Source organism: Neovison vison, chromosome 2 (assembly GCF_020171115.1).
Source record: "Neovison vison isolate M4711 chromosome 2, ASM_NN_V1, whole genome shotgun sequence".
Classification (NCBI taxonomy): domain Eukaryota; kingdom Metazoa; phylum Chordata; class Mammalia; order Carnivora; family Mustelidae; genus Neogale; species Neogale vison.
The window spans coordinates 106,512,604-106,526,312 of NC_058092.1; the positions used below are offsets into that span (position 1 = coordinate 106,512,604).

The 13,709-nt window shown below is 42.1% G+C and overlaps 1 protein-coding gene across 6 annotated transcripts in view; it reads right to left on the reverse strand.

Moving 5' to 3' along the window:
• RPRD2 (regulation of nuclear pre-mRNA domain containing 2) overlaps positions 1–13,709 on the reverse strand; it is a 100,056-nt gene continuing 86,347 nt past the window's right edge. For 2 of the 6 annotated variants that reach the window (XM_044239131.1, XM_044239130.1), the window contains 4 exons: positions 12,444–12,704; positions 9,478–9,678; positions 5,162–5,581; positions 4,073–4,256 (listed from right to left, as the gene is read on the reverse strand). In XM_044239131.1, coding sequence (XP_044095066.1) covers positions 4,168–4,256; positions 5,162–5,581; positions 9,478–9,678; positions 12,444–12,704 — 971 coding nt within the window. In that variant the 3' untranslated portion in view covers positions 4,073–4,167. Of the gene's footprint in view, positions 5,582–9,477; positions 9,679–12,443; positions 12,705–13,709 lie in introns of all 6 variants that reach the window. The other 4 variants (XM_044239129.1, XM_044239128.1, XM_044239127.1 and 1 more) reach the window with 2 other exon arrangements.

Here is a 13,709-nt window from a genome sequence, read left to right on the forward strand (position 1 = left end):
TTTCTTTAAAAAATTTTTTGTTTATTGTATTTTTAAACTCAGGTTGAAATACAAAAGTTAGAGCATGGGCACGGAGTTTTAAATCACAGACACAGAAAGGATAAAACCCCTTTGTTTCATGTTATGAATACCAGAATTGTCTTTTTTGTTTCATTATATCACATATATACATTGTCATCTTCATTTACTGCTGTAGACAGACTTCCTTAACAGCTGACAGTCATACAAATCCTCAGTTCCATCCTGAAACAAACTCAATGAGGATTTTGTAGCTTAAAAAGCAAAACACCCTGCAAAAACAACAACAAAAACAAACAAACAAAAAAACCCAACCCTTAAAAGTCCATATTTTAAACTGTACAATAAGGTCTTCCTTTCATGTATTAGTCATCATGCTTTTGAGGACAATTACCCTGCCCCAACATTCAGGAAGCCACTTTCCTGACATCCCCACATTTTCTGATAAAATCAAATGGTCAGAGAGCCTTTTCAAGTAAACACTACTTTCAGCTTAAACAAGAGCAGCAGAAAGAATTCACATTCTTTTATTCTAGAGTGAAAAAATCCCACTTAATTTCTGAAAAAAAAGTTTCAGTTTTAAATCAATTAGAACTCTCCCTCCCCCAACTTTACTCTTGATCACTCTTTTCCCTAAACAAATGTCTCAGGACTCAAGGTAACTATATTGTTTCTTTGCTTTGCTACACTATATACCCCATCCCACACACAAGATCATGGTATCATGCATTTTTGTGAGGAGAGCTTCAGGGTAGAGAGGCTGGAGAGGGTCAAAGACAGAAGAGTTGACTTAAGATCAGAAACGCATCAGGAAGATGAAGGACTTGCAGCCTCCTAACCACAGAACACATGGCGAGCCCAAATAAATAACGTGGAATAAATTACACAAAACCTCCCCAACTATGACACACAACTGGTTTAAGCTGCTCTTTACCTGAAAAGCAAGTTTATTCTGACACAAAGGATTATCTTCTGTCACTAGGTTGTCCACTCTCCCCCATCTTTAATATTTCAGTAGAGGAATCAAAAACAATCCCCATACTTGCTAGTTAGTTAGTTCTATGCTCACTTGAAAAAAAGTATGAAACTTGCTAGGATTCCTTTTAAAAACAAAACAGAACAAAACCAAAACCCCACCACATACTGTTTTACTTATCCAGCTGGAGGTCACCAGTGTGTATACCTTGGGGCAAGACACTAAAGAACACAAAATAATAGTAAAGCAATCTTTGCTTTTCAGTGTTCCTAAATATAAAGTTATAAACACTCAAAGCATACTGATTGTCTTTTTTCCCAGTACTAGTTGTAGAACTACAAAGAAGCCTTTCAGTTTGGGGAGAAGGAAAGCACACCCTTCTCGTGTAAAATGACTAAGGGCAGAAACATTATTTCCTATTGGGAGTGGAAGGGGAGGATAAGGCTTGAGCCTTGAAATGTGACAGGCTGCTAGCTGTAGAATGGGGTCAATTTGGATTTCTCAGCTCCCCCTGGTTCTCTGAAAAGATATGTATAGTGATACCCACTTGTCATTAAGACACACCTAAAGAGGTGTAAAGCACTGAAAGATACTACTGAACCGCCTCCGAAATACCAAGAACAGGCGTAAATACAAGTGTAGGGCAAGGAGGGAAGGAGGATACAGCCCAATAGTTCCCTTTCCTCAGTAGTTAACCTTTGTTAAAAACCACCAACAAATATCACTTACATTAGGGAGGCACCATGGTAAAAACATCTACCTTTTACATTAAAAAATTGAGGGATAATATTTTAGTTGCATCTTTGTATCAATTGTCACCTGTAATAATGACTTTCTTTCTGGCCAAAGCAGAAGTGAAAACTGAGGGAGAAAAAGTCAAGAAAGAAAAGCAGGAAGCAAGAGTTGGTGCAAGACATATCAAACTACCTCAAAAAGTCTCCCATTCTTGTTTATGAGGAGGGATGTGCAGGTCACATTGAACTACTGGTGGTTCCTTTCTCTCTTTAATGGAGTTACATCTTATTTTAACCTGGAGATTATATCCAGTTACCCTTTCATTCCAAGGATAAAGAGGAATAATTTTTACTAGGGTAGAATGAGATCTGTATCTCCTCCAAGTTAATGATGGATAGTCATTTAGAAGAGGCTGATTTTCTTTAATTAAGATTTTAGGAGAAAGGTGAAGAACCCAACTTCAGTATGTCTTTAAAAACAAAACCAACTTGACGGGTCCGTGGTCTCCCACCTATCTTTGCTCGCAACATCTTTTGGGCTCGTCAGCAGTGCACAGAGCATTCAGGAAAGGGAGCCACGCTGGTCACAGTAGTTAGTTAATGGGGGAGAGAGGGGATAGGAATCCTTCTATTGACTATGTGATAAGCCAAACCCAAAATAACATCCCAACATTGCACATGTTATTCTCTGTACTGATGGAAGTTTTATTTCAAATGTAATAATACTCTTCAATAAACGGGGTAAAATAAGATCTGTTTTTTCCTCCCCCCCTTCAAACCCCCAGCCAAGTGAAGTGGCTTTGGTTGTCTTTCTTTGCTCCCTCCTCTCCCTCCCACCCCCTGCCCCCTTTAAAATACAAGTAGCTTGGGGAAGGTCAGTTAAGTGCAGTGGGAAGGAGGACTGGATGGAAGAGTGACATGTAAGCATGTATGACTTTTAAATTTGGAAGGGAGGCCCTTTGTCATTAAAAAAATTTAAATCAAAGGAAGGAAAACATAAAAAGAACAATAAACCGAACTCCTACTTCCAATGCTCTCTAGACTGTTCAAAATGCTTTTTCCCTTGGTTTCCATCAGTACCTGGGAGGGAAGAATGGGCGTTTTGGTGCAAAGAACGGAGGGCCCCTAGCAAAAGGTGGCCTGGGTCTCTTTAGACTGTGGAACGGGTCTCTGCTGAGAAAAGGTTCCCTAGGCCGAAAGTCTGGCCGGGGATTCCGCAAAATCATACCACTCCGGTTGATGGCGTCTCTGTGTGAGGGACCCAAGTGGGGGCCACTGCTGCTGTTGCTGCCTCCCCCACCTCCTCCTCCATGGGCTGGGCCCAGGTGCTCCAGAGAATGGGAGGGTAGGCTGAGGCTCTCTCGTACACGGCTAAGGCCAGGGCCGTTGAGGTCCCGTTGGGTGGGGCCCCCATGGTCCCTGGGTCCTGGGAGCACCCCAAAATGCTCAGCCAGGGTCCCTTGAAGGAGGGAACTATGGTCCTTAGGAAATACTGCCACAGCTCCTGCCACTCCGTGCTCTGCCAGTGGTGGGGCTGGGAAGGGTACAACCCCAGAGTGGTCAACAGGGGGTGGAGGAGGTGGTGGAGTAGAAAAGGGAACACCACTCCCACCACTGCTGCTATGCTCCCCAGGGGGTGGAGGAGGGGGTGGGGTGGGGAAAGGAACTCCGCTGTGCTCTCCAGGAGGAGGGGGTGGGGCGGCGTGGGCCAGGGCCGCCTCCTTTGTGAAGGGGTTCGAAAGATCCACAGAGGGTAGATGAGTGGATGCATCTCGAGAGAAGATACCACCATGATCCTTAGGAGGGGCAGGTGGGGCAGATGACGGCCCCACTGGCTCTCTCTGGAAGGGTGCCCCATGTTCCAAGGGGGACGGGGGGAGATGATGCTCAAATGTTGAGTTGAAACTGTTGGAACGGAAGCTGCCGACACTTTCCTGAAATTGGGGTGCCCGTTCCTTGTATGGTGCCGCTTTAAAGCCAGTGAGGCCTCCGCTGCCCCCGCCCCCAAGGGATGCCAACTCAGAGGCACTTGAGGGGCCATTGTCAAAGGAGCTGCCTGAGGTGCTCAGATCAAACCAACCCACCCTTGAAGCCTCACGCCCGTGTCCTCTATTTCCCTTCCCAGGAACTCGGACGGACTCTACGGTCTGTATTGGCTCCCCTGACATCCTTCTATTGGATGCATTATGATAACCCAAGGTTTCTATAGGGGCCCCCTTCTCTTCGGTGCTATCGGGCAAGTCTAAGCAGGAGGAGGAGACTCGGGTTTCTATGCGGTAGTGCTCTTCTTGTTGCTGCTGCTCAGTGGCTGTCAAGCTGGGCTGGGCGAGGTTTGAGAGACCGACAACACCATCACTTGAAGTACCCTTGTTGGGTGCCTGGCCAAAATGCTTATCGTCTGAGGGCTTTCGGGAGGCGTTTTTAAGCATATTCTTAAACTCAATCGTCGACGTGGTGGAAATGGTGGGGGCCAGGACTTTCTCCACGCCTGGTGTGGGTGGGTGGCCCGTGGGAGCGGCAAGGGTATTCTGCGGAGAGAAAAGGGAACGATGTGGGACTGGGTGAGGGGGGTCTGGGTACTGCTTCTGTGGCAAACCAAGATGCCCAGTGGTTGTAGACTGAGACAAGCTATTGTGGTTGGAGTCAGGGGTGAAAAATGAATCATTCTTACTCGGTGATGGTGACCGGTCAGACCCTGGTTCACTCCCTCTGATGCTGAAGGCACCAAATAGCCCAGGGGAAGAGGAGAGACGGTCACAATTCTCACTAGAGTCCAGGAGGGCCCTTACAGAAGGAGGGAAGGCAGACTTTACCCCAAATTCTTGGGCCCTGTGGCTATAACTGGAGAGGATTGGCTGGTATTCGGTGGTATCAGAAAGCTTGCTTGACTTCAGGATAGACTTGGCTGGCTTCTTCTCTAGGTTCATCATGGCAGAGGGTGGAGGCCCTGAGTACTCAAAATCTCGGTAATCCTCATCTTCCTGGAAAGAAGTATCTGGATAGAACTTTTCCTGTGAAGAGTCCATCAGGGAAGATGGTCTCTCCATTCCATCAGAAGGCTGCTTATAGGGTGATTCACTGCCCAGGCCAAAAGGTCGATATGTAGGTACAGAATTGGAGAGTTCCCGGGGGTAGCTTTCCTCTCTCCCAGGGGGTGGTGATCTTGTACTGCTGGGTGTTGAGGAACCAGGGCTAATGATCTTAGAAAGCAGGGACATGGTGTCTACACTGCTGGATGTGGGCTTGTCCATCATCTCATCCTGGGTGGGCGTCCCACTCCTTTCATCCCGCACAGGGGTTCCGTCAATGTTGTCGATTGACGTGCTAGTAGGGCCACGCTGGAAGTCTGAGGGGTGGCTTTCTGCTGGGGCACTGGACCCCAAGCTGCTCAAGATTGGGATGTTTAAGTTTAAGCCACTGAAACCAGGATTACCTTTTAAGAAGTTGTGGATCTTCATTTCCAGGCTTGGAGAGGTGGACTCGGACTCCAGCTTTGGCTTAGAGATCTCTGAAGACTGGCACATGGCAACTTCAGTAGGTGGGGCAGCGGGATTAGTAGTGTGGGTTCCTGTAAACCCAATAGAGTTGGATGGTAGCTTAAAAGTAGTGCTTGGGAGCCCTGGGCTTTGCCCGATTGAGGCCTTGCTGGCTGATGTTGAAGAGACTTCAGAAGTTGATGAATTAGGAGAATAGCTGAAGCTTTTGGGAATAAAGGATTGGGTATTGGAGGGCAGATTTCTTCCTTTTATGCTAGAGACTGTGGTGTTGGCAGGGGAAGCTGAAGTGCTCTGGGATGCGGCTTCACTGGCTGGGACTGGGTTCCCAGTAACACTCTGAAGTAAAGATGACAGGCCTGTAGAAACAGAGATTAGAGGAATTAAAAAGAACGACTGCCTACCTTACAATAAAAACAATGTCGCTCATCGGATATTCTCATTCATTCCAGTGGGAACAAGACAGACATTATAATATGAGGCCAAAGAGAATCCAGACCAAACAAGCAATGGCTAAATGTCATAGAAAATATTGGACCTAGTTCTCAATTTAAAGAAAGCAAATTACTGAAATGTTTCTACTGCAGTTATCAAACAAGTCCAACATAGCACAATAAAAGGCAACAGGAAAGGGGAGATTTTAGTGTCAGAATCATTCACAGTTTAAACAAGACAAAGCAGGAGAAGAAAGGAGGCAAAATTATCCTTAAAATAACACTTTAAGCCAGTATTTCTTAACACTGGATCTGTGGTACTGTTTCTCTAAATGCAAATAGACATTCTGTCCAACTCTTCCTTTCCAGCCTCCACAACTGTTTCTAATAAGTTAATATACGGTGTTATTCTCAAGAGAGAGACAGTATATGCACATTGCTCAAATTTATTTCAATAGGGTCACTTTTTTCCAAGCATCTCTTGCTAGGCTTTGGGGAAACAATGCTTTTAGATATCATTTTTGGTTGTAAAATATAGCAGTAGTAAACATACAAACACACATACACATACCACAAAGAATTACAAAGCTGGACCACATTATAGCTTGGAAAATTCAAGAATTACTCATCGACCCAGGCTGACATTGATGAGATTCAAACCTACTCACTGACAGACAAAATCTCAGAAGCTCTGAGAAAGAATTCTTTGGGGGCAAAGGCTGAAGTCCACCAAAGCAAACTGCTCCTGTAGAAATTTTTTTAGAAAAATACTTGATAAAGAGATAAATAGGAGTCCTATAAATTCGATGATATTTTGGAAAATTTACCCAATTTGTAGTTATAAACGAAAACTTTTTGTGCATACTTCACCCAAGTTTATAGCTTTTAGTCACACACGAAAACTGTTCTTTCATGATAGGGTGAAAGAAAACAGTATTTCAGAGGATACTTTAATTAAATGTTTCTTCAAAATTTCAATTTTAATCCAATATATACTAAGAGACTTAAGCTCTGAAGAATTCTGAGATCACTCCATCCTTAGAACATTTTTTTAAAAAGATTGATTTATTTATTTTAGAGAGTAAGTCAGGGAGAGGGAGACAGAAACTTAAGCAGGCTGTGCACTGAGCGTGGAGGCTGGCGTGGGGCTTGATCTCACAATCCTGAGATCATGACCTTGAGACCACCAACCTTGCAGATACAAAGAGGAGGATGCTTAACAGACTACACCATCCAGACACCCCCCATCCTTGGAACATTTTTAATTGCCAACAGTTTCTATATAGTAAAGTGCATGATTTTTGTTATCCAATATTCACTAACATCTGAATAATACATATTGTTTATTTCAATTATCCTCCTGAAAAACAAGTTCCATGTTTCATTTCCAAAAAGTTCTCTGGCTCTTTAACTTATCCCACTAACAGTCTGATTTAACTCTTAGTAGCCACTGTTCATACAAAAATCCTCAAGCACTAGAATGTGATGTATGATCATATGAATTTTAAAAGATATTTCAGCATATCTTTTAGATACTGTGGGATGAAATGACACTACTCAGATTTCTGGTAACTGGTGAGATGGTCTCCTACTACTAAGCCGCTAAGTATTACTTTTCTTCAATCTTAACAGGCTATCCTCTATGGCCCTTCTGCCCACTGAAGTTGTTCTTTTGTGTTGAAAACTTGTCAATAATAGTTGTGGTGACACAATCAGAGACTCTAATACGAGAATCCTTTTATAGTCTTTTAAAAATCAAGAATTCTACTCTCCATAAGGAAATGAAAGGTGATGAACTAACTACTCCACAAAAGTTGTTTTCCGGGTTCTCCAGAAAAGCGTTCTGTCAGAGCACACTTAGCTCTGCTCAAATTTTGCCTGATAAGAAAGTCCACAAGACATGGTACAATAATCAACTGAAAGAAAAAGCTGTAATTATTATTATACCCATCTATATAAGAGGCTAATAAAAACAAGCGAGTTCAACATTTTTACTAGAACTGCAGGATGGTGACAGAAGAGGGCCTAGAAGGTAGAAATCATAATCATGCTGATCCCTCAAACTAATTATCTCTAAAATCCTTACTATTAGATATGCTTAGTAGATCATTAATCCTTTATTGCTGGTGCCAATATATGGTAACTGTGGGTTACTATTTTTTTTTTTTTAAGATTTTTATTTATTTGAGAGTCAGTGAGAGAAAGCATGAAAGGGGGGGAAGGGCAGAGGGAGCAGACTCCCCGTGGAGCAGGGAGCCCGATTCGGGACTCGATCCCAGGACCCTGGGATCATGACCTGAGCTGAAGGCAGTCGCTTAACCAACTGAGCCACCCAGGTGCCCTGTAGGTTACTATTTAATAGCATTTAAGTCTGTGTAACAAAAATCTCCTATATCTTATCGAAAGGCAAAGTTCACTATAATCTAGTCCTTGGCTGATCCACTTACAGAATAGTTTAGGAAATAAAATTAATAGAAACCTGTTCTGGTCTCTATTCATATAAAGCAGGGTTTCTCAACCTTAGCACTACCAGCATTTGGGGCTGATTAGTCTCTGTCGTGGGGGCTGTGGTCTGCATTGCAGGATGTGTAACAGCATCTCTGGCCTCTGCCCACTAGATGCAGTGACACTCCCACCCCCACCCCTGTTGTGACAAACAAAAACGTGCTCAGACATTGGCAAATGTCCCCTGGAGGCTGCTGGGTGAGAACCGCAGTTAAATTGCTGTATTGAAGATACTGTTCTAGTATTTGTAATTCATTGCATAATTATACTTAGGTGCCAAATAAAGATTGTGCTGGTATATGGAGGGTCTGAAAAGAGAGAACAGGTGAGCTTTATGAAAAAATGTTAGAAGCAGACAGTTTTAGACATAGAACAGGTAATTAGCAGAGCCGAACAGAGAGGTTCAAATAAGGTAGAGATTATAGGTAGGCAAACCCAAAAAAGATGTGCTATACCTATATATAGAGGCCTCTCTAATACATTAGGACATAAAAACAAAAACTCATAAGATTTTTTTAAAAGATTTTATTTAATATTTTTGAGAGAGAAAGAGAGAGATGGAGACAGAGCGTGCATGAGCAGGGGAAGTGGAAGGCGGAAGCTGAGGGAGAGGGAGCAACAGACTCCCCGCTGAGCAGAGAGTCTGATGCGGGGCTCCATCCCAGAACCCTGGGATCATGCCCTGAGCTGAAGGCAGACACTTAACTGACTAAGCCACCCAGGTGCCCTCAGATTTTTTTTTAAGGATTTATTTATTCAAGAAAGAAAAGAGAGGAGATAAGGAAAAGGCAGAGAGTGTCTTCAACAGACACTGCACTAACTGCAGAGTTTGATTCAGGGCTTGATCTCACAGCCCCAGGATCACAACCTGAACCAAAACCAAGAGTCAGACACTTAACAGACTGCACTCCCCAGGCGCCCCGTCTTGTAAGATTTTCGACAGTAGATTGACTTTTCTCACTATCTTTAGCTTCGGTTAACACTAAAAATGTAAACCTCAATATATACTATAAAAGCTGGAATGCAGCCCCTGAGGGTTGGGGGGGTCATGGTGTAGATGGAAGAACACAGGACTCCAGTTAAAAAAAACAACTGGCTTTTAGTCTCAGTTCATCACTGAATAGATAAATGTGCGACCTTAAGCAGATCATATCACCTCACTCTATGAATGGCAGCTTATAGATGATACATATAAAGAAGATACTAAATAACTGTTCTATACATTCCATGGCTTTGGATTCTTCAGAAGTGGAATCCAAGATCAGGCCAGAGGCAAACATTCACAATTCAAGTCCCTCTGGCATATGTTGGTTTACCTTGCAGTGCTGGGGCTGACTGTGTCTGGGTTTTGGAAAGAGCAGACAGAATGCTCTCTGGGGTGATCTCCACCTTTGAGAGGATATTTGCCAGAGGATTGTGAGATGTTGTTGGGGCAGGTGCAGGTGTTTTCAGGCCACTGCCGAGGTTGCTGGGACTTGTAGGAGTTCCTGGAGAAGGTCTTGATGCAGGACTGACCCCTGGTGGCAGAAAGTATAACTCAAGAAAATGCAATTCAAAATAATCATTAAATTCATGATCCTTCCCACTCAATCAGGAATGCTTCTGTGACAGACCCACAAATAGGATATATCATGGCTTGTACAAAGGAAAAACTGAAAATTAGATTAACATCTGCTCCTGTTGACTTGGAACACCCCTAAAGTAAATAAATATTAAGTTTTTTTCATATGTATTTGTCAGTTTTAAAAGCCAGTAGAAAGAGATTTGGGGAACCTCTTTCTGTTTTTCCCTGCCAAGTGGAACCTATACCTCAGAGTCCTGTAGGTGCTCAGTAAGTATTAGTGGCTGATTATGATCAGAGCCACTACAACTGTGTAACCCGGCCACTGCATAACTCTATGTGATTAATATGTTTTTATTTATTTATTTATTTATTTATTTGTCAGAGAGAGAGAGAGAGAGTGTGTGGGAGAACACAAGCAGGCAGAGCAGCAGGCAGAGGCAGAGAGAGAAGCAGGCTCCCCACTGAGCAAGGAGCCCAATGCGGGACTCGATCCCAGGACTCTGGGATCATGACCTGAGCCGAAGGCAGCGGCTTAACCCACTGAGCCACCCAGGCGTCCCTAATATGTTGTTTTTAAAAGGAGATTATATAAGCAACTTCCCTTACATCTTTAAATATATACATATTTTTAAATAGGCTCCACACTCAACATGGGGCTTGAACTCATGACCACAAAATCAAGAGCTGCACCCTCCAGGGACTGAGATAGCCAGGAGCCCCTCCATCTTTATATTTTAAAACACTAGGTTAGTTTTTAATGTATAAGAAAAAAGTATATAAAAAGAAAATAATCTTTGAATGACCAAAAATATGAACAGCTATTTCACAAGGAAAACTAAATGATAAAGAAATGAAAAGGTTTTAACCATATCTTAATCAAAGAGATGTAAACTAAAACAAGTAATTTTTTTGGAGGGTGGAGAGAGAGTTGGGGGCAAGAGAGGCAGAGGGAGGTGGAGAGAATCTTAAACAGGCTTCACACCCAGCAGGGAGCCCAACACGGGGCCCTATCTTACAACCCAGAGATCCTGACCTGATCCAAATCAAGAGTCAGATGCTCAACTGAGTCAACCAGGTGCCTTTTTGTTTGTTTTTTCAAGTAATCTCTACACCCAATATAGGGCTTGAACTCACAACTATGAGATCAAGAGTTGCATGATGGGACGTCTGGGTGGCTCAGTTGGTTAAGCATCTGCCTTCAGCTCAGGACAAGATTCCAGGGTGCTGGGATTGAGTCCCACCTCCTTGCCCATAAGGGAAGCCTGCTTCTCCCTCTGCAGGCCCCTCCAGCTGTTTGTGCTCTCTTTCTCTGACAAATAAATAAATAAAAGTCTTAAAAAAAAGAGAGAGAGCTGCATGTTTGGGACACCTGGCTGGCTGAGTCTGTGGAGCATATAACTCTTGATCTCAGGGTTGTGGGTTTGAGCCCCACACTGGGTGTAGAGATTACACATTAAAAAAAGAGAAAGAGAGATGCATGCCCTACTGACAAGCAAGGTGAATGGGAGAGGGAGAAGGAGACTTCCTGCGGAGCAAGGAGCCCAATGTGGGGCTCAATCCCAGGATCCTGGAATCATGACCTGAACCAAAGGCAGGTGCTTAACAACTGACCCACTCAGGTGACCCTAAAAAAAGGGCCTAAAAATGACTTTTTAAGGCTGAATTTGACAAAGTATTAAAATAAGACAAAATAGTGTTGTAGAGGTTGAGGAACAATGGGAACTTCCATGTGCTTGGTACATCAAGTAGTACATTTTTGGTAATCATTTTAGTTTTAACATGAAAAGACTAAAAACCTACATATTTATTTTATTTGGTTTTATCTTTTAGAAAAATACATTTAAGTTTTTATAAAGAAATTAAGTAATTGGGATTTTCTTCAAAACAATCAAGATTGCGTAAGACACAGCAGAAACAAGACTGGCCATGTGTTTCTACTGTTGAGGATGAGTGATGAATACATGCAGATGCTCTACTTTTTTTGTGTATTTTCATTAAATTTCCATGAAGAGAAAAAAAAAGCCCTATATACTCAATCATTTTGGAAGGGCTGTGCATACAGTTTAGCATCAAGGTTGTTCATTGTTCTTTATAATAGTGAAAAACAGGAAATATACCAGATGCCTAATAATAAAGGCTTAGATAAATAAATCCTTAATCCTTTATACATACAGTAAAGTATAAATATCCTTCAATTATTGAAAGAAAAATTATTATAAATATTTAATCTACCAAAACATTCTCTCATACACACAAACACACACATTTTAAGGTTAGACACAAGTGGTGTCCTTTGGGGTGGCAGAACTGGAGATACTTATTTTATTTTCTTATTTTCTAATTTTTCTATAATGACCATGTACTGTTTTTTGTTGTTGTTGTTGTTTTTTGATTTAAAAGATTACTTTTAGGGGCACCTGGGTGGCTCAGTCATTAAGTGTCTGCCTTTGGCTCAGGTCATGATACCAGGGTTCTGGGATCGAGCCCCAAATCGGGCTCCCTCCTCATTGGGGAGGGTGCTTCTCCCTCTTCCTCTGCCTGCTGCTCCCTCTGCCTGATGCTGCTCCTGCTTGTGCTCTCTCTCTGTCAAATGAGTAAATAAAATCTTAAGGAAAAAATTACTTTTAATTTAAGAAAAAGAATCAACAAAAAACCAGACTGATGGCTCAATTAGAAAGACGAAAATAAGCTTTTCATTCTCTTATAGGGCTTACTTACCAGTATTCTTCATGACTGATGTTAGGCTGCTAAGGATAGAACTGATCTTTGCCAGATCCACATTAGCCAGGTTTGGCAAAGCCAATGTTGGAGAAGGGGACAGAAGAGAAGTATTCACAGGCTTTGGAAGAGGTGGGGTTGCTGTCATGGTAACAGGCACTGGGGTACATGAAGAGGCCTTTGAGGTACTTTCTGTTGGCTTTGTAGACATAGAAGTAGATACAGTTGACTTCTCCACAGGTTTTTCCTTCCTGTCCTCTACTGTTTAAAGAAAAGAGGTGATACTGCATTACTGCTTTCCACACTCTGCTTCCGGTATGAAACATGTCCTAATAGTTCCTGATCTGGGGGTATAAAGCACTAAGCTTTAGAGAAAAATCATTCACTTTATGATTTTTAAGCAAGTCATACTCTTTATGTTCCTTCTGACCTTCAATGCCTGCTTAAAATAAATTTCCCAAATTCATTTTTTGTCTTTTCAAAGATTTCTTTGCATTTTTTTTAGTATTTGTGTATTAAATTTGTACATTTCTGGGATAATTTCATTATTTGGTACATATTTATGTTCTTTCAGTCATGATATTTATAATTATGAATTATCCCTGTCCTTTCCTTTCCATTAACCTGAAAGCTTTCTAAGACATAGAAACTCTGTACATACTTTCTTGTATTTTTTCTTTGAATTCCTAAAATTGGCCTAACTGGTGGATACAACTGTAGACACTAACATGAAACTGCAATAAATGGGTTTTACAGTATACTCCTTCTAATCCTTTAAAGGCTATGTACTATATACTTCATATATGTATGAAGAATGCATTAAATTCAACAGAAGGCCAACTGCCTAAGAAGAATAATTCTAAAAGCTGGGGGTGTACAGAAACAATGCATTGATCCAGGTTAAATTTGTGTATTTGTGTATGTACATGTGTATGTATGTATGTATCTATGTATGTAATTTCTACACCCAATGTGAGACAGAAACTCCCAACTCTGAGATCAAGTGCCACATGTTCTACCCACTGAGCCAGCCAGGGGCTGCCAGGTTAATTTTGAAAGCATAGTTAACAAAGTGTGGCTTTGGAATCTTGAAAGTCAAGAGTGACAGATGTAAGGTATTCCAGTGTAAGTGCCCCTCCCTCTAGAACAGCGCTGTTCAATAGAAATGCAACTTAAGCCACACGCATAAATTTAAATTTTCTAGTGGCCACATTCAAAAAAGTAGAAACGGATAAAATTATGTATTTTATCTCACTGTTTCCCAAA